Source organism: Adelges cooleyi, unplaced genomic scaffold (genome assembly GCF_023614345.1).
Source record: "Adelges cooleyi isolate 19-005CV unplaced genomic scaffold, UGA_ACOO_1.1 ACOO_flye_CR_arks_rails_tigmint_CR_PRNA_21, whole genome shotgun sequence".
NCBI lineage: Eukaryota > Metazoa > Arthropoda > Insecta > Hemiptera > Adelgidae > Adelges > Adelges cooleyi.
Window position 1 is genome coordinate 13,299,683 of NW_026095871.1, and position 21,109 is coordinate 13,320,791.

The 21,109-nt window shown below is 37.5% G+C and overlaps 2 protein-coding genes across 2 annotated transcripts; one reads left to right on the top strand and one right to left on the bottom strand.

Annotated features, from left to right (window-relative positions):
- LOC126834990 (uncharacterized) lies at positions 1-5,083 on the bottom strand. Its single transcript, XM_050567252.1, has 4 exons — positions 4,889-5,083; positions 1,167-1,481; positions 509-574; positions 1-165 (listed from the first exon to the last, which is right to left on the bottom strand). The coding sequence occupies exons 1-4, from the start codon at positions 4,952-4,954 to the stop codon at positions 1-3; spliced, it is 612 nt and encodes a 203-aa protein (XP_050423209.1). The 5' UTR covers positions 4,955-5,083.
- Positions 5,084-9,507: 4,424 nt separating this feature from the next.
- LOC126834248 (serine protease inhibitor 88Ea-like) lies at positions 9,508-20,453 on the top strand. Its single transcript, XM_050566032.1, has 6 exons — positions 9,508-9,783; positions 17,765-18,111; positions 18,340-18,639; positions 18,729-18,864; positions 19,510-19,745; positions 19,823-20,453. Exons 2-6 carry the CDS (start codon positions 17,788-17,790, stop codon positions 20,114-20,116), a joined length of 1,290 nt encoding a protein of 429 aa, XP_050421989.1. The 5' UTR covers positions 9,508-9,783; positions 17,765-17,787; the 3' UTR covers positions 20,117-20,453.
- Positions 20,454-21,109: the final 656 nt, after the last annotated feature.

A 21,109-nucleotide genomic window follows, 5' to 3' on the forward strand; every position in this document is an offset into this window, starting at 1 on the left:
TTAAATACTTTCGGTCGTCTGTTTAACCTTATAAAATTGTACTAGCTGTGCCATGTCCGTTGTAGTATTGCACACGATCACCGCTCTGGTCATGTACTTTTTTAGGAATTTCCCATTGTCCCAGTCGAAACCGTAGTTCAACAGACATCCTACGCGTATGCTAAGCTGAAAAACGTTAACAAAAAGTTTTAATTAAAAAAGCGATAGTGTTTGTCAAAAAACTGACCCATTAATCGGTTGTTAACACACGGAAGGCTAGTAGTGAGAAAATATAAACGTAAACATTAGTTATTGAGTGATAAAAAAACAAATTGCATAGACCTTTGATAATTTTAAATCATCATTGGTCATGTCGATAGGGTTATTTTTTCTTTTAAATCCTCACTTTGCCGTCCACCTCCAATACTGTTAAGTAAAATTAATAAGAAATTGATGAGGGACAAGGAGAGCGTTGGCCTAGAATTAATTAGGTATACCATAATTGAATGGCGTATTAGGTATATCGTACTTCTAATGTGGTGCAAAAAACTTGCAATTCGTGTTCTTCAAATAAGTATTCTTCGAATGGCGTTAACTGTGGAACACAAATATTGGTCGTTAGATTAGGTTGATTTTTTACTTAACTGTAGTCAGGTACATAAATGTAAAAAAAAGTTGACTTAAATTATTTTTATTCTCTAACCAAACTTGTACAACATATTATCGATTTTGTAATTGTTTGGTATTCAAAAACTTCGTTAAATCAACGGTATTTCAGTAAGAAATTCGTTACCAGTGTATGGATTACACTGTACGTTGTTCCATGTTTGGAACGATTATATTTATTGTTTATAATAATATCTGCTCATGCGATTTGTTGATATTGTTTTTATATGTAGTTGAAAATTATCTGTATAGATGTCGCTAGCTGTTTCCGCAGAAATATAATAGTATATCATATTATGAGTTTGTTATGATCAAGTTCCAACAAACACATGTTCGAAAAACGAAAATCATGCGCAGTAAACGTTAAAAATAAAATCTGGCTTAATATTTTTTACCGTTAGGTATGCAAAAAGAAACTAGTCAAGACTCATTTGCCACGAGTGTTGTGAAATATTAACTGTACACGAAATCGAAAACCTAGTAGGTACAGTTCGTTTTTATTTAGATTTGTTTTTGCTCACTCGTCGACGGTTAATTATAATGTATACCTGTCGTTCAAAGGGAAAATGCATAAACAACGGTTCTATGGATGAGACGACTTGGCTGCCGTGCACTAGTTCAGACAAATCGAATTGAGCATATCCCAAAATGGTGGCCTTGTGGTGTTTCAAGCGGACAGCATGAGGATGACGACCTTTGTGTCCTTCCAGAAGTTTCGAGTACTTCCACTGTTCAGTGAACTTCTTTCGGTCACCGACAATAGTGTCCAAGGGATGCTCACCGTACAATGCCATCATCTCTTCTTCCTCGCCTTGTTTAGATAGCTCGCAGGTCACCTGAAAAACGTATCTCGATTAACCAAGATAACAAATAACCATGAGTTTTATCTTTGAAATCGACAACATGAATCGCCAATGGAAAAAATTGCGAATACAATGAAAAACATTATATCTGAGTACACACAAATTCGAAAATCATATAAGCGAGTACCTATAATATTATGTTAAGTTAACTCATGAAAAGTGTATCGATTGTAACAATTATTATTAATAGCGCTAGGTTCTGATATATATATTCCGACATCGCTATTATACAGGTAACTTCCTGCGCTAACGACTATATTCGTTAACCGATAATTAATCATCATATTCATCTGCCATTGTTCTGATATGTATTGCCCGCTATAATTGTTTACATTACCTAAACCCCGACACGGTTGATTTCTTTGTGGGTAAGGGTTCGATTTAGATACACGGAGACGGTGATATTTTCATTGAACCTCCGGGACTTGTGGCGTTGCGTTTTAGTGCATTGGAAAACAACTTGCTGCTTGTTTGGCTACAAATAACGATTTTAGTGCCGCGACAATATGATTACATAAAAAGAGTTGTTCGGCCAGCCCAATATGGAAAAAACACCGATCAATCTTCAGTACAGGAAAATAACATACGTGTATTCTTTAGTGTTACGGCCTAGTCTTACGCGCTTCAATGATCACACTGGTGTCGTCCCAGGCGCCCCTGGGGAAATCGGCGAAGCGTTTCGAGACGACGACGTCAATTGTAATAACTTTTTTTTACACGCCGAACATTGGTATATGGCAATACCGTGATACGGTTGACGCGATTTGACAGTGCCATCAGGTATTATGAGTCTCGAAATAATGAGTTTTCGCGTAGCACGAACAGAAAACGAATTTTGTTTTTATTTCCTAAACACGTCGAATACGTTTCCCTCGGGTTTTTCATAAAACGGGTAGACAATATACAGTTTGCACAAACGAGCCGTTTGCAAAGAAAAACAAACGACGACGCGCTTATTTGGCTTTCGAAATCTATTATACCGCTGTGTTGCCCTAGGGGGGTAGAACGCACGAGACGCTTAATATTTACTATAGCTTCGACGCACTTTAAACCGGACACATTTAGTTTGGACCATCTCGGCGGCTTCCAGGATCCTCTGGGAGTTGAGGATACAAACGTCTTTGTAGTCGATTTCCGTTGTCTTACCGGCTATTGAAATCGGTCCAATAATGATTTTCTGATTGAACAGTACATCGGCGTTACGGTCGCTTTCCAGAAACAGATTTTTAATTCTGAAGAAATAAAAAAAATATATTTCATTGACAAAACGGGTTGTATGTGTGTTGCGGTGGCTTAGGTTTTAGTTATTGAAATACAATAGGTATCGTATTTGTCGTGTACTTGAGAAGCTGAAGTCGGCGCATGGGCAACCCTTTCAACCGGGGAACGCGCAAAACGAGCGGTATAAAATATTTTTTCATTTCTTCGTTGTAAAAACTACCAGCGTCCAAGATAACAGCGAGGCCGTTGCATTCGGCCACTGGATTCAATAAAAACGACTTTGAAAAATTATCATCTAGAAAATATTATTGTTTTTTTTTTATATACAAATAAAAATAGATTATTGGTGTTCGTTTAAGTTTTCCACGAAGTTTTCTACGAAGTAGTAAGCAATAAGTTCATCTATGCACATTTGTTGACTTTTTTCATTGTGAAAGTAGGTTTAGCAAAGAGAGCTGCAAAACGTGTAAAACATGCCTCAGACCATTTTTCCGAGGCTTGAATAATATTAGCAATTTTAAAACCGTATACAAAATTAAAATATATTAACATTTTACATAAATTTTTGCATGGATTGTTTTCGATAAGAGAAAACAAAAATGGGTTTTTCGAGGCAAAGATATAAAAATAAGAAAAAAATATCAAAAATAAACATTTGAATTTTATTTAAATTAATGTTAAGTAAAAAAGTCAGGTTCAAATGAATTTTGAACGATGTCCAAATTTAGATAACGTCTCAATCTTCCATTTGGCATTAAAGTGCTTTCACACTGAAACTGTTCAGTTCCTCAGAAAACCGTGTCTCCCAAAAACACTTTTTCGTACAAAAATAAAATATTTAAGCGAACTGTCAAGTTTTATCAAAAAAAAAACTGGCGTTTTCTTAAGAGGAAAATGTACAACATTGCCGAAATAATTCTGAATATCTGATTAGGATGTCTGTATCATCGGTCTATTATATTATTTACGACCGCGTGGTTGAATATTTCATCGTTATTCCCTAACCGTACAGGATGGATGTGTCATACAACAATAGTTTACGGGCTGTCAATTTACTGACGGCTAATACTCCATTAACTGGTCGTGAGCCGTCAGTGCAAGTTTAAGTGCACAGCTATAGACTACAAGCAGCAGCCAACAGCCAACAACGTCTACAATTTATCACCAGCTGTCGTAGAACGTTAGACAACGAATACTTTGTATTCTGGCGGAAAGAGTGCTACCAGCTGATATTGTTTTGTTTCCTCGAACGCGATTCTGGCTTACCGTCGAAAAGCGATTGGCCGTCTAGCACAATTGATTGGTCGTCGGCTTCCTTGGCGTTTCCGGCCGGATGTCGATTGTTTACTTTGGATAATTTCGCCACCATACCGCTCAGGTCGACGATCGTTTCGTACGCTTTGCAACTTTGTCGACGGTCGACAATCGGTTTGCGAACCGCGGAGGAAATGGTTTTTTTCGAATTCGCTTCATGTAATTCTGCTAGTTGTCCTGCCCGGGGAATCACTTGTCCGCCGAGCGTCCGGATGTCGTGCGCAGCCATTTTACCCGCATAAGTGTGATGTAGTTTTTCCAAAGCCGTTCTAGGTGTGAAAAATAAAACCGATAATTTCACCCGGGGGAACTCATAACGTGTACACTGACTTGGGAGGAAGACTGCTTCGTTCGAAAATAAATTTAAACGATGCGTTGTTGTCTTTGAGCCTCGTCGCGCACTCGTAGCTGACGATCTTTTGATTATGTTCGACCGCGAACACCAGCCAATTTTGACCGTCGTAAAAATCCGCCATTTTCAACAGTCTTGTTCCGGCGTCGGTGAAAACCTGCGGCCAAACATCCAAAAACCGAGGTACATACATATTATGTTATATGGCCTTTGGCACGGTAGAAAAATACAGGCACGGGAAACGATGGCAATCTTTTTTGTATAATTTTACGAGGATGTGCGTGCAAGTAAACCGTGTACAATGGGGTCGAGTGGTCGAAAACACAAGCTGTCTCTGGCCGAAGACAATGATGTAAAATAACTCGAGGCGGGTAGCCGGGTAAAAAAGGAAGTCATTATAATTTTTCGCCCTCGGTAGACGTTTTTCCATGTTGACGATTCATCTATTCAACTGTAGCATATATATATATATATATCGTAGCATTGCACTTACCTTGGCTACTTTTCCGGCGCACACTACGTACACGTTATGCCTGGACTTGGAAAAGTCTTTATACATGATATGAAGGAACCGTTTCTCGTGGTCCTTGACGTAGAAATTAAAATGTCCTGCGGTTTCATTGGTTTCGAGATTATCTTTTTGGTTGGCTCTTCGATGACCTCGGCCGGTTCCTAGACCCGCTTTGTGATCCACTCTTACAGACCCTCCATTGTGGTGTCCAACTGGGCGCAGTTCTTCTACAAAATGGATCACGAAAATAAAGCTATAGTTGACCATGGTCAACGATCGTGTTAAAGTACTACGTCATTTACACGCAGCTGCTAAGTAAATGATAATTGAAATCTGTTTTCAAACCTCATCATAGGTTACCTTAGCAACTGCGGTGTCTTTTTTTGTATGTGTAATTTAGCGTCGTAGACCTATTACTGATAATACTTTATATGGTTTTTTAAATTTTAGATAAAAAACAACATGTACGTTTGAACAGCATGCACAACACTAAACTGAGTATTCTACTTGAGACACAGTTAGGAATGATACATTTTAAGATGCTTTGAAGCAATGTATTTAGTTTTCATATGACTATGAACGCGTTTGGATCAATTGAATAGATTTCTCGAAAATAGTATGTCAATCTTCCAAGGTCATTTTAAAACGAGTGCTTCGATCTAGTTATTATACCTAAGACGTAACATAGACTGTTTAATAATATAAATATTATTAATAAAACTATTAATAATAGATTTTTTTTAATTTCAAATCTAACAGTCAAAATAATGATACAGCGTTATTGACAATGAAATTTTTTTTAAAAAAACAAGGTGGTTTAACTATTATTGTAACCCTTCTAGATAGGACACTACATGGCATGCGTTTGTAAGGTTTGTTAATTGATTTCCAATTAGATAGATAAATGATAAACCTGACAATGAAGTCATGGATTAATTATTTTATTTTAGTTTCCATCTTCCCAGTGTTTACTGAACTATATTCATATAAGTCACAATTACACAAGTGAAATGAGAATATTGGATTTAGACGCTTGTCACTTCATTCTTACAAACAAGATTGCAATTAGGATTTGGCATCTAGGATGGATAAATCGATTAAACTGAAGGCTGTTTTGTTGAAAAATTAAATAATTCCGTTTGGGCATGCAATAGGTTTTCGTTTAAAATTGTTTAATACATTTGGTTTGTTGTACACGTTGTATTGACTTTTTCCGGATCTCGCGTTCAAGGATTTTGAAAGAGGCTCTCAACCGCCCACACCGTGACCGTATTATTCACAATAACAGTGTGAATTACCTATTACCCGCATGATTCATTCGGTCATCATTTTTATTGACTGCTTACCAATTTTGAAACTATTCCAAAAGTATTCCGCATGTTTAAACTCATTAACTGGTACTAAATTCGACGGTTTTAAATTGATTATTCCAACGGTTGTATTTGCTCAATGTAAAATTCGTTTCAGTCGTCAACAGATGATTTACTCGAAGTGTTTCGAATCTCGTTTCATAATGAATTTGGCAGGAAAACGAGATGGCATGATATTATCATTATTTTGGTGCCCGTCGGTCTTACTGTGCCTTGAGAAGTACAATGGCCGCCCGTTGCAATTTAATGCTTAATTAACCTTGGACGACATTTCCCAGCGGAGCATAAAGCAGAATAAAATAAGAATAAATCTATTGTACAACGAAAGTCGAGGACGTCTTCACACCAATTTAGAAATTACAAAAAAAAAAACGTTCCAGCGGGGTCGATCGTTGGTTTTAATACTATATAATACCTAGTGAGACAGCTCGCAATAAAGCGCATCTTTTTACTATGGTAGACCCATGCCAGTTTCACCTCGACTTAAATGGAATTGATGAGAAGTTAATGTCATAAAAACTTAATTGAATACAGACGGGGAGGACAAAAGTTCTCTGTTAAAAATTAAAATACACCTTAAGACTTCTATTTTTTTTTTATCTTTTATATTTAAATTTATTCGGTTAACTTTTAAACGGAAATAACGTTGTGGTTTTGAATTAGCATATTAATAAATTGTATTTTTTTATTTGTTAATTTATACTAATAAAAATTGTATTACATTCTACTTAGTAATACTATTAGGAGTGGTTGTATAAATTGCATATTGTGATGACGGGGCAGAAGAGTAATTTAGCTTTTGTGCAAGTTGTAGGCACTCGGTCTACATTGCTGTTTGTTTAGTACAGGGTTCTAGTAAATTAAAAAAATATTTTTTATAACACAGCAATCAAGAAATGAAGTCCACTTATTGGTGGCGACTACTCTTACTGACTTTAAACTTATTTTTTATGGAGGGTTCAAAATTAAAAACACATCGAAGAAGGAGATCTTTGAACTATTATAGCATACAAGTTTATCCAACTTCATCAACGAAATACTTCAACATAAAAGCAAACCGTTAAGGATTGTTAAGCTTTTGTTGGCAAGGATTTCCAACAAAAAGATGACTAAGAGGTAAGCGTTGTCCGGGTGAAACACAATGGGTGAAAAGGCACCTACTCAAGTTTGCATTTAATGGCCGGTTTAATAGGTTTTCAAAAAAACCGAACCGAAGTCGAGAGTGTTTATTGAGATAATAATTAATTTTACCACTTTCCAGTTCAACGTACCGAATTTGAACGCGTTTCGAATCAATCAAGCAACTTTCATCGATTATCTTTCACCGATTTACTCAATCGTAAGTGCTTTAATTCAAACACATTTACCGAAAGTGTTTGTTTTGGACGAATTCAGCGTTTTGGTCGATATTCTCTTGCACGCGTTGCAAACAATATTGCTGGGGTCAGACGTTAATCGCTTGCGTAAGTACGCCTAAACTCCGCAACAACAATAGGAACCTCGCTCGCAGGTCCAATGCACCGGCGGTATTCACGGTCTGTTTGCTTCGATCAAACACGATAACGCGAATAATTAAACTGGTCTATATATTGTGTAGGTACTGTTTTATGTAATGTATTTTTTTTTTATGCATTTGTCACCGTTCGACGAACAGTATAGCACGAGAACCATTCGGAATCCGGTCGGGTTTTTTTTTTTTTTAAGGTCGAGCTCTCAAAATGTCGACACGACTAACGTGTCGAGAATAGTTTTATCCAATCATGACTCATGTACTCGTGTACTTTGTCTTATAAGTCTGTTCTAAACATCCAAACGCGAGACCAGGCCAGACCATCGAATACCCTTCTTTTTTTTTTACCGCAGGAATATCAATTAATTACCGTCTTTTAAGTCCTATTCTACTGTGTAAACGTTTAAGAGGCCAGTATAACGGATCATACGAAATATTTATTTAAACCTAAAACAATAGCTTGCTATAAAATATTAATCTTGTATCGACCCCAAAAGGCTATTAAACAAAATATGTAAATCCAATCTCAAAGATCTTAGTACCTACCATTTATCTATGCTAATACGAACTGTGGCCAATAGCCAGTTGTTTGGCACTATATCGTTCACTCTTTCAAACAATCCTTCGAGGCATCTATTTAAAATCAGCGGAAGAGAATCGGTGGAATAATAATTTCACAGTGATGTTTTTTACTTTGGAGCTGTCACTGAACGTATCCGCAGTCATTATATTTAAAAGAAAAAAATGTAGCAGCATGTACTTATTATTCTTGTCGTACCTTCTTAATGAATACAGGTTTAAAATAAAATACCGCTCTATAACATAGCGTAATAATCTTTAACGATAGAACTCATCGACTTTATTTTGACATTATACTTACCTTTAAAAAGCGTTATGTCTTTTAAATCGGGTGTTTAATTTTGGTAAAGTATTGTTCAGAATATTTGAATAGCTATTTACAGGTGAAATAGGCTGAATTTTTTCATTTAAATATTGTACTTCGGATGACAAAAAAAAAACGGCGTGTAGTTTACGGCGACCATAAAGTACCAGCTTTCTCGTAGTCGATTATTTATTTTTGAGAGCAACCCGGATCATGAAATATGATTTAGTAGGCGGATTTATACGATTAACTCTTTATCTTTTCTGATGGATCGATACGTCTTCCGAGTAAAAGTCTTACTACAGCGGGTTTTTCGAAGGAGCGAGCTGATGGACGTTTTCTGTCGTAATCGACCGGGAGAACATTAAAGGTGAGCGCCGGTTAGGTTAAGCTGAGTGCGTACAAACGTATTGTCCAGCTTATTGCTACCAGGATTGTTGTCTGGAAACCGTTACAAGGTTGGAAGACTCGCGTCATCTGGCACGCAATACCATACACGACGACACTGTCCACTCTCGCTGCCTCCGTCACAAACATGTCGGCGAGATGCACGGCGTGTATCGTATAAGACACACGACCGACACAGGGAATACCCGGTTACTATATGCCGTGACGTTGTTAGTCATCGCGGCGGAGACTCGATGACGTAGGTACATTCACCGGGCAGCGAGCCGCGGCCTGTGTGGACGATATTGGCGAGTTGCGACTTCTGGCAGAGATACACAGCAGCACCGTATGGTGGCGGTCGCAATGCCTACCACTGTGTGTACCCATAGCGGCGTGGTGGTGGGAAGATTCCCAGTGAAAGTGTTTTTCAAAGCGAAGGTTTTGCAATGGCTGCCGCCGTGTGTCCAGTCGGCCATGGGATTTACCGGACAGATACGACACACAGACGTCGCCGTGGTACCTGCACAGTTGGCGCCTTGAAACGTTTCGGTTCGTCAGTAATAAAACGGACGTTTACTATTCGAGTAGTCGCAAACGAGCGCGGTACGAAAAACCTCATCAGTGTGCGCTTGTGATTGTTGTCGTTTTAATTATTTTACCGAGTTGAACGCGCGCCGCAGTGTGACTTTGTCGTCGCCGCCGCCGATCACCTCTCGTCCGCCAACAGGTATGACAATTATTTCAAACTACAACAATATTTACCTAATACCGCCGCCGATAAAGGTCCGCGTTGGCTCGGAAGAGACTCCCGGCCTTTGCGAGACCTGCGCTTTGCCGTCTAAAAAGACCAGACCAGTTTTTTCGCCCATGAAATCGCCTGCAGTCGTGTATGCCGATTGACAATTATCGTTATTGTGCGAGATAAAAGCGCCGCAATGTTTATCATTAAATATGTCGTGTTCGTCAACAGCAGCATTGAGTAAACAGAAACTATTCATTGCTCGAGTCGCCAAAAGTTTATAAAGCAATTGCGAGAAAAGCCCTCCTTGGGGGTCCAACGTGCAGATTTAATCTAAACGCTATTGCTATTGTGTTTGGAAAATCGCTATTGTTTAAAACCCAACCGGAATATAGACTTAACCGCCGCGAAATCACTACCGGTGCACGTTTTGCTCTTATTGAAAACCCCCGCGGGAGTGTGTTTGTCACTTATTGCTTTTCAAGTTTCTCCGGCAAACTGTTTGTTCGACAACCACAGATGTTTGAATTGAAACTTCAATGGCCGTCTGGACCGTTTGTCCGGGTCCCGAAAGTCCCACAATATTGACTTGACCGCTCCAGGCGAAACTTTTGTGACGCATCGTGTCATAACGGGGTCGAGTCAGACCAAACGTCCTCTTCAAAATTAATCAACGTGCAAGTCACCGTTGTAGTTGGTACCTTTTGCGAGTTATTTATTTATGGCGCTCTTGTTGGGTCGAGTCCACGAGTAGGTGTGTTTACACAACAATACATGAAACGTCATATAAAGTTTAGCAAAGAAAATATCTTAATAAAAAAGTGATAAGTCGTTTGCGTCGGAGATATGCATCATCGTTATATTAAAAAAGTTGCTTTTTGGCATCACTTAAGAAGAAAAAGAAATATGATCCCAAGGGACCCTAAACTTTTCGCATTACCGACGAGAAGTTGGGTGATTTCAATGAATTCCCGCAAGAAAAACTGGTATTAAGGACACCGCCCATCTATCAGTAAGAGAAGAAAATAAATGAAGATTTACGGCCTCGACGTGAATTATTAATAACCCGAAAACAAACTTTAAAAACATTTTAAATTTAATACTGTATACAAGTAACAAATAACTTATCGATCAGGCGCCTTCTAATTATCTAGAAGGGGAATCTTTAGGTGCAGAAAAGTATTGTGACACCTCGAACAAGAGCTATTATGTGTGTTGTTTAAGTCATAACGAGTCTTCGATAGGGATCTAGAACGATTTGCGTTGTACTTTCGAAAATGAGTATTGCATATTTTGTTATGGCATAATATTTTAACGTAGGCGAATAAATTCCATGTGGGTGACTGTTTTGTCATATTAAATCGAGCAACAGTTGCCGGAAAACACATTTTTCCATTTCTATGAAAATGTTCGTTAATTAATTTGCAGAGATTTTCGTGTAAATAATTTTTTTAAAATATTTCGTAAGAAATAGTCGGTATTAATGTTATTGTAAAAGTTATTGGCCTTTTTAATACGAGGCCTCTTTTTGATAAAGGGACCATAGTTAGAGGATTATTACCCGTTGAATTATTTTTATTTTTTTCCCGTATTCTCCATTCTCAAATGTAAATTTTTTATAATACAGATTCCTTCTCGACTAGTGTGTCTGACGTCTCTGGACCGAACATTACCATTTTTCAATGAATTATACATTTGTTTTAAATAGTACCGCTGTGTGGGTATATAATTATAATTATCACCGGTGTAACCATTAAACAACATCAGCTATGCCGTTTAAAGTCTATGTATTTGTGTAAACAACCGGTGTTTACGCCGAATTTCAGTAACAACAATACGTCATTATAATGGTCAAACATTAAAATAAAAATATAAACTGGTGGTGATTTTTGTTTTTTAACGCGAATCGCCGGCTTTTACTGCACAGTTTCCAGGTATACAATAATTATAGTATATGTGTGGTTATGACGCTGGAACCGGCAATTTTTAAACGTCCAAAGCGATTTGTTTGGCGAGCCCAAAACAGCTAAACTGTAATATTATTGTCGTGACGTTTTCACAGAAATCTCTTTTATTGAAATACTACCATATTTTGCACAATCCGCCGGTATAATATTGTTTAACGCAGCTGTTATGATAGTTACCGAAACCGTCGGGTGCAAGTAATTGAAAAACATATACTATAACGTATTTCGGTTTAGCCAATCGAACGGGCTGCGGATTTTTTTAATAACCGAATATTTATTAGAAACCCGACGGAAGAGGAGATCAGGAACTGCGGGTGGTTTAACACTGTGAACTCTAGTAACATTCTGCTTTCTCTGAGCGGCTGTATTTTTAAAACTCGTCGTGCGATAATGATAATAATCATCAACATTCGAGATCATAATACTATATTCGACTATCCGACATAAATTCAATTTTACTGTTACATAAATTATTGCTTTGGCAATAGGCCAGACGGGCTGAAAACACATTTCGTCGAAATGAGACTATTATATACGTAGGAGCGGGACTCGGGAAGGAAAAAAACTTTTAACAAAGTACCTGAAATTAAACTTTAATAGGTAATATTTTCCGTACTCGTTTAAAATGGTATATACTCCGTCTTAATCGAAAACTTACAAACTCCATAAAAAAGTAAATGAACTTGGCTGGTGAGTAACGCTCACTTGAAGTTTAACGTCCCCGTCTAATTTAGTCGACTGAAAATTTCAATTATTTTTCTTCTTGTCGATTACTTTTTGCGAATAAGCTTTTACGCCTAACTTGTAATTATTTTTTCATGAAATTTCTTTCTTTTCGACTTTATCAGGAAGTCAACGTATTGTTTTGAAAATTAAATCTGAAAAGCTTTTTTCTCCAACATACAGAAAAAATCCAAAACGTTTTGTTTAAAAAGGCGACTTAAAATACCATTTACGGCAGTTTTGGCTATTTTAAAGTTAAATGGTACGAAAAGTGCCTTAGCATTACCTAAATTAGCTTAATTTTTCGGAAAAAAATACAATTTTCCAGAATTCTAATAAAAAAATGTATATTGTAGTTTTAAGTTTAAATTGAAAATCTCCTTTTCTAAATGAAAAATGATTGTATCGTTCAAGATTTGAACGTACATTTATTACCAAAGATGTATGATGTTGTTAAAAAAAGTATGTTATTTTAATAAATGTTTATTGACATAACATCGACAATGTCAAATTTATTTGAAAATTATTAAAAAAGTTTGTAATCATTACCTTTGTTGTCTAATTAATATTGTTGTCCTTTCGTACAATTGCATTATTCATAAATCATGAACAATAATTATGGTACAATAACCATTGTGTCAAATCTATTGTTTCATAATAATATTATGAAGTTTGTCAAGACCAGCAATTCCTTTTATTATAGAAAACCTCGGTCGATCAACAGGGCTGCAAACGGTTCGTTTGTTAAAAAAATGTTTAAAAGTTACTTACACCGCTTTTATCCATGACCGACATGTCATGCCTGTTCTTCGGCATTATTCAATGATTTTTTTTAATCAATTCCTTGGGCTCAAGACGGGGTTTCAAATGAATACACATATTATTGTTTATTTTTAAAATACTTAAATTTTATCGTTACTGACTGAAGTCGCTCTGGACGATTGGGAGAAATTTACTACGTCGGTGTTTTTTCTTTTGTTAAAATCAATTATGGTTACAATTTTTTCCGCCATTCATGAATTTTAATTTTTTTTTCATCGAAACGAACAGACGATGAACGCGGGTTTTGTTTTCAATTATTATCGCTACGTTGTAAATTGTAATTTAGAGATAACAAACATGTATGCACTATCGTTTATCTCAAATTTGTAACACCCTATTGAATTTTTTTCTTTTCGTTGCACGTCGTTTGTGCGAATGCCAATTCGTTCGTCCGGAAAACGGGTAATTCGGTGGAAACGTCACATGTAATATGTGATGTATACTTTCGGAAGATTAGAACCTATATGTCCCGAGCCCCGGCACGGTGACACTTTCTCTAGGAAATACTACAAACATACAAAGCGCGTGCGACCAGCCAATTGCTGGTGACCACAATAATAAACCGACGTGGTCATTACGCGTTGTCGTTATGATATTTTACCTAACCGCCGTTACGTTGGCTGTCCGGCGACAATCGACCGTCCCGTGTGATATCATTATTAAATAAAAAATAAAATAAAAAAATACCAGCTCGTGTTACTTAATAATAACATGTTAGCCCCGGCGGCGGAGAAGGACTCGGCCGGTGTTTAAGGAATAATACCGAAATTGCACAATGGACGCGAGAAAAACCAATTTAATAATAACAACAACAAAGCACGCGACAAGTGTCAGTTGAATGTGAAAGCGGCAACGGCGGCGATACGGGAGGATCGCAATCAGAAAACGGTTCACCCGTCAAACCGACAAATAATGACACCACAACATCCGCCGCCGTGGAAAACAAACTGGTGTTACACATAAGAGTTAAGTAAATTTTACATTGCCACCATATTATCGTTGAGCAGCTTTCTCTCGATTTTTCGGAAACTGCACTCAATAATCACAATAACGATACATTAATATATTGTCATCATTATCGGCGGCGTGGCTTCTATTCGCCACGGAATTTAATCCCGCATGACATCATCATCGTCGTTCAAATTTAGTGAATATTCCTATGTTATAACAACAATATTAATTTGTTCGTTGCGAAACCGTTTTCGAAAAAAAAAAAAAACGCTACCGTACAACCACAACAGCTCGTAACTACACTACGACGAGTAGGAGGGTTGCATATCAATACTTAATAAAAAACTACATAACGTCGTCGGCAAGTTTGGTCAGACTGGTCGATTACTTCATCAAAGACTCGGGAAAGGAATCTCCGCCTTGAGTTCTGTGTAGTTAGGTTTAATTCTGGCATTCATTTCCAGAAACTTTATTCATTAAAAGGTTTCCGACCATTAACGTAGACCTGGTGTTTACGCTTAGTAGTTGCCAAGACACAATAACGATAGGGAAGCTCAATTTAAGTACCAGGTTATGAAATTAACACGAACCTAAAATAGAGTCAATGTTTGACACGGTCAATCGTGAGACAAAGAATTGAATGACCTTACAGTTTTAGAAGAGTAATTTTGTGGTTTTTGTCAACTTAGAGATTATCGATCCACGTAAAGGTACGAAGGTGTATAATATGTCATTGAATAACTCCCGCGGTATGCCGATCAGTAAATGGAATTCTTAACAAGGAATGAAAACCCTCCAAAACTTGTTGGTAAAACGAACATTGTTTCGGATTAATCTGGAATGTAATGCGCGTAAGTGTTGTTGACGGTTTTGAGTTTGAGGTTCATTTGACGATCGATAAGTACCCCCTACAACAGTTGTGGCTGTGGTCTGGCAAACGCTCTAATCTCGTGAGTAGGATCTTAAATTATTTATCGGAGAATGCGGTATTTGAACGTAGTTAGAGAGGATTTGAATAATGCACACTAATCGTTTGGCCAAGTTCTCGTTAGGCACAATGGATTGTTCGGATTTTAACTGTGACGTATTTCGTGTACAACAAAACGCACCGTCGTAGGTATATATTATTATTCGTCCCGCGGCATTTAACGCGGTAATACAAGTTAACATTGAAAATAAAACCAATTCGTAATCTCTCCGATCCAGTTTTGGAGTGGAAAACAACAAGCAAAAATAAGACGCAACGAGTTAAATAAAAAAGCATAGAAAAAAAATATAGGAGTCGGCTCGTAAACGACATTCCTGATTTATATGTACGTAGTAAAATAAAAAAAAACAATTTCAACCCGCACGAGGAAACGACTCAATATTCTAATTAGATGTTTGTGCAACCGATCGTTAAATATATTATCTTGCCCGGAGCTCAAGTGTCTCCCACGTTAGTATTTCCAATTTTTCCGTAACCAATTCTGGTCCGTACGGCAACAACTCCCTTTGGGAGTCCATAAAAGATGTCAATGCGTTACAGCGTGTCCCAATTGCCAACACTCGTCGCCGTAGACGTGCCGGGGTCCGTTCGGGGAGATGAACAGACGAGGCTCTAAACGTTTGCCAAATGGGAATTGAACATTACCCGCGTGTCGGACCGTGGTAATAATGTCCGGAATCGTTGGCAAAAACCATTTGCAGCCGAAAGCACGGCGTGTTATCGAACGCGTGACAAGACTGCGGAAAATACGGCTGATGATCACGGCAAAAACAGCAAACGGCCAACAATTGAATACACAAACGATTGCCGCTATCTCCCCTATAACGACGAACAGTTTAGGAAACATGTGGGCTTTCCCCTACTAGTCGGCATACAAGGTCGGCATCGCGCATTGCATTATCATAATGTAACATTATTATTATTATTAGCCTATTTGCACTGCCGACGTGTTGTCGTGTTGTTGTAATTATGTACACTCGATGCCGCGCAAAATTCGACCGTGAAACCCACCGCCGTCGCTTCAAACTGCACCGCCCAAGACCTTCGAATCTTAATGGCATCCCGCGATCAGATAATAATTATTCTACGTACCCCGCAATACTTTAGCAGCTAAAGTTTAGCCGGTTGTATCGTTCTTAGTATAAAGTGCGCATTTCAAGTAAAAGTCGTTATTCAAAGTTTTAATCGTCAAATGTAATTAATGAACTAACTGTCTAATTGGTTGAATGTACTTTTGTTTACTTTGAGCACGAGGGCTGGAGTATACAGTTTGGTGTTTACCGTGGAACATTAATTTGTAATTGCTTGTCTAATCATTTTGAGTAGCCATGTAATCAATACCATATTAAATTGGATTCGCCGTGTCTGTTTACACACAACCGTGTAAACGACACTCTTGTTGTTAATTAGGGATGTATCAACTTGGAAAATAATGGAGTTTCTAATTTGGATAGTGAAATTGAAAAGTAATTACATATAATTTATCGCTGTAGTGAGTTGTCGAATCGCCAAAAACAGCCGAACACTAATAAGTACTATAATATTTGTAAGTAATCATTCCGGTACACAATTATTCCGGTCCAATATGAACAACAATGTATGTTGTATTCTATTTTGATATTACGTTCTGCGGTTAGGCTACTCTGGCTTCAGTTTAGTATGGGTTGTATAGTCGGCACTTGCTATAGTATAATTGATAATCATTAATTTTACATATTACTATCAATATTTGCGGGTTACAAGATTTTTAAACAGTTTTCTCTGTAATAGCTACACTTTTTTCGTTGCTCTACGGTGCCTTATATACACGGTAAATAATTGTGCATTATAAACGCCTATAAATGATTATTATGAAACTCAGTTTGTCCGTCGCGCTGTAGATTTTTATGTTAAATAATACAAGCGCCGAACTGCGATCCGATTGAAGTGGCGCTAAATCGCATTCAAAAGGCGTTTCGCAACTTCACGCACACGTGCCTAAAACACAATTCTAATATTATGGTGTTGTTTTCATATCATTACCGGGCGGGGGCGGTTATTGTTAATTAATGGCACAATGGTTTCGCTAGTGATTGAATCGCCGCTTTGCCAAGGTCGATTGGGTTCTGAAAAAAAATAGATAAAACATAGAAATAAATGTGACGCGGCAAAAGTTTTGTTGGGAAAACAGAATGGAAGGATAACGCATTATTGCACGTTTTACAGCTAATCGCAGGCAATGAAAATAAATGTATATTATTGTTGTTATGTCTTCTACAGAGATCGACAATATAATTTTGTCATACGATTTACTGGTCGTAAATTTAACGGTTAAATTTACAACTTAAAGGAAAATTCAACAAGATAAAAACGGAGTATAATTTCGAAATGTTTATCTAGGAATTGTGTTAGATTCGATCAGCGCGTCGTAGTTAAATAGTATATAAAGATAAGTTTTTTAAGACGAAAGTGGCATTATATTGGCGTACCACATTGCAGTTGAAGAGTTGTGACGTTTACATTTTGTTGTGTTTTTCAGACGTTGTTCGATTGGTTTTTACAATGCGTTTGTCGTGTTGGAGCGTCGTAGGACTGGCGTTGCTGGTCTCCGGCACGCCGTCAGTCTCATCCGACGGCTATCAGAGATGCTTGCCCAAAGGCCCAGGTCTCACCATCGAAGAGTTCTTGTCCGGCAAGTTTTACTTGTTCGAGCGACAACAGGCGTTCAGCATTAAACTGTTGCAAACCGCCGTGGCTGCCTCTCCCAAACAGAATTTAATATTCTCGCCGCACAGCATATACACCGCCCTTTTGATCACATACTTCATCAGCGCCAACCGAACCGAGTCCGAGCTGAAAAGGTTTCTCAATCTTCCACCCGAACAGGTGCGTTTTATCGTTACAGCCGTTGCAAATCGTTCAGGACTTATAAACGCTTTGTTTCGTTGATCGATGGGCCGTTGACACTTAGTAAAATTCTTAATGTACGAAACACGAATGTACATTAACATTGGGATTTTGTGTCATTTTCGATTGAGACGTGAAACTATTCAAGGGTTTGCTTCCGGAATTGTCACTGTTAACGTCACTAATTCGGTTGCACTATTTTCGCAGGACAAGCTGAGCGTGCTACAAGCGTACCGTATGGAGAGATTGTTCCAATCGATGAGGTCTGCCAACACGAGCTCCGATTACGAGTTCAGCTCCACGGATCGGTTGTTCGTGTCGAAGAGATTACCGCTGCAGAAATGTCTGAACGAAGTATTCGCTCAAGAAGTACACCCGATGGACTTTGTCGTTGATCCCGAACTGGCCCGTATGTACATCAACAATTGGGTGGCCAACTCGACCAACGGACACATCACAGATCTGATACCCGTGAGCCATGTTAACTACAACACGAGACTAGTGCTGGTAAGTTGCTCTCACCGAATCATAAAAAAAAAAAAAAAAAAAAAAACAATAGGAACTCATAACGAAGGGTTTATTGGTTGTTTTCGCAGGCCAACGCAGCATATTTCAAAGGTTTCTGGAGTTCTCAGTTTTCGTCGGAAAGCACGAAAGACGAAGTTTTCTACACGTCGCCAAACGAGAACGCTCTAGTGCCTATGATGTGGCAGTCTGGAATTTTCAATTTGTGTAAGTAGTCATTAATCTTGTTCATCGCAAATTACAAGAAGTTGAGTGGTGCAAGACAAATTGGGTTAAAACTAGTGTGACCAAAAGCCCAGTCGAGAAAGAGGTTTCGATCCAAAAGTTGTGTAGCATCATGCGTGCTAGGCGCATGATGCTACACATCAAATATGCAAATCTCCATTACTATAATTAATATCTCAAGAGTACTGTGTTAGAGTTAGGCATTTTTTTTTTGCGAAATATTAATTTAAAGTTAAAACAATTATTATATATATATTATTTACTATTTTAGCCATGACGGTTCTTTATTCGTAATTTATTATATTTTACCAGACCATCGCAGAGCCTTTGACAACTATTTGAACTATTCGTCTAGTACAGAATGCGTCTTACTCGGTAAAAAATACCAGTTATCAAATCGAAAGATGATGACAGTTTGCAAAAAAAATGACATATTTGTTTTTTCAATATAGGTACTCGTTGGGTAATTTTTTTGCCTATTCGAATAAAACCAAAGTACCACAAAATAATGTTCTAACTGTTATTAGAGTAATATTATTTCACAAAATAAAGCTGAGAGCCATATGCGATTTTTACGTGTTTATTGTTATTTATTTTTGGCGTTAATGTTGGATTACATTTTTTCAGTGAGTTCCGACGAATTGGGAGCGCACGTGTTGGAACTTCCGTACAAGGGCGGCGACATCAGCTTGTTCGTCATCTTGCCGCCGTTCAACAAGCAACGTGGAATAAGTCTGCTGACCAAGAGGCTCAACACCAACATTCTGCAGGAAATAGTCTCGTCCAACGAATGGCGAACTCGGTCCGTCGAAGTGTCGTTGCCCAAGTTCAGCATTGAGCAGACTATGGACAACCTAGTGCCCGTAAGTACAATGCGGTTTCAAACCTTTATGCTGTTGTCTCTAATCGCGAGCTACCTATATATTTGTATAAAAAACAGTTGTTGGAACAAATGGGCATCGGCGACCTTTTCAAAGGCAACGCTGACCTGTCGACGTTGACGGGTGGCGCCAACGGGGTGTCCGTAGACGAAGCGGTGCACAAGGCCAAGATATCCGTGGACGAAGAAGGCACCATCGCGGCCGCTGCCACCGCTGTCATATCGTCCAGGTCGTCCAGGCCAGTGGAACCGTACAAGTTCCGGTGTAACCATCCGTTCGTGTACTTCTTGTTCGACAAAATGACCGGTTCAGTCCTTTTCATGGGAGTCTACAATTCACCGAAGTCCACTTAGAACACACACGGCCAGTCACGGTGATTTTTTTTTTCTTATGTAAATACCGACAATTAACCGTAAAATCGTTGTAGTAACGCGCTTGATTAACTCGGACAGTCCACCTTGTTGTAAACGGGTCGCCGGAAATCGCTGTCTAAAAAATAGCAACGATTCGCCTATGACTCGGTTGTATATATAAATAATTATTACTATTATTATTATTATTATTATTATTATTTTATATATTTTAGTATTATTATATTATTGTTGTGTTATGTATAATTGTCACGTAGGTGACAATAGGTAATTATGCGTGTAAAATAAACCACTTGATGAATCCTATGCTTACTAATAATTATGTGTTTTCAAATAAGAAAATTAATTTAATCAGTTCCAAGTGCGTTAAATAAATCTTGCTAAAGACATTTTATAATTTAATATAATAGACGATCGTGAAACAAATATTGGAATAATGAATAAAGAATAACTTGTTCGTTCTTCAATGATTGTGAATAAAAAAAAACTATTATATAGAATACATTTTATTCTTATAAAAAATAGGATATTGAGAATATCATTTTTATTCATGACCAATTTGTATTATTAGTCATACGTTTATTTTTTATATTTATAAAAAAAACCGTAACAATTGTTTAATTAACTTTTTTCTTTATGAAAAATTTTTTTTTTTTTGTTGCTGAATACCTGAATAATAACAAGAATGATCATATAATCAGATAAAAGTATTTTCTAACTTCCGCTTCGAAGCTAAAATAAACAATAACTAGAATATTAATTCTAATATCAATTTGTTCAAAAAACATCTTAGGCCAAGTTCAATTTTCAGCCTTAAGAGAATGAACAGAAAGAGTAAAATGTTAAAACTCTTTTCGGTTGTTCTACCAAACAGATTTATATGTATTCATCTAAAGCACGTTAAACTTCAAGCTTTTCGATAGCGTATAAAATGCCGATTTTTTTGTTTTCAAAATTGAGTTTTAAACGGTTATA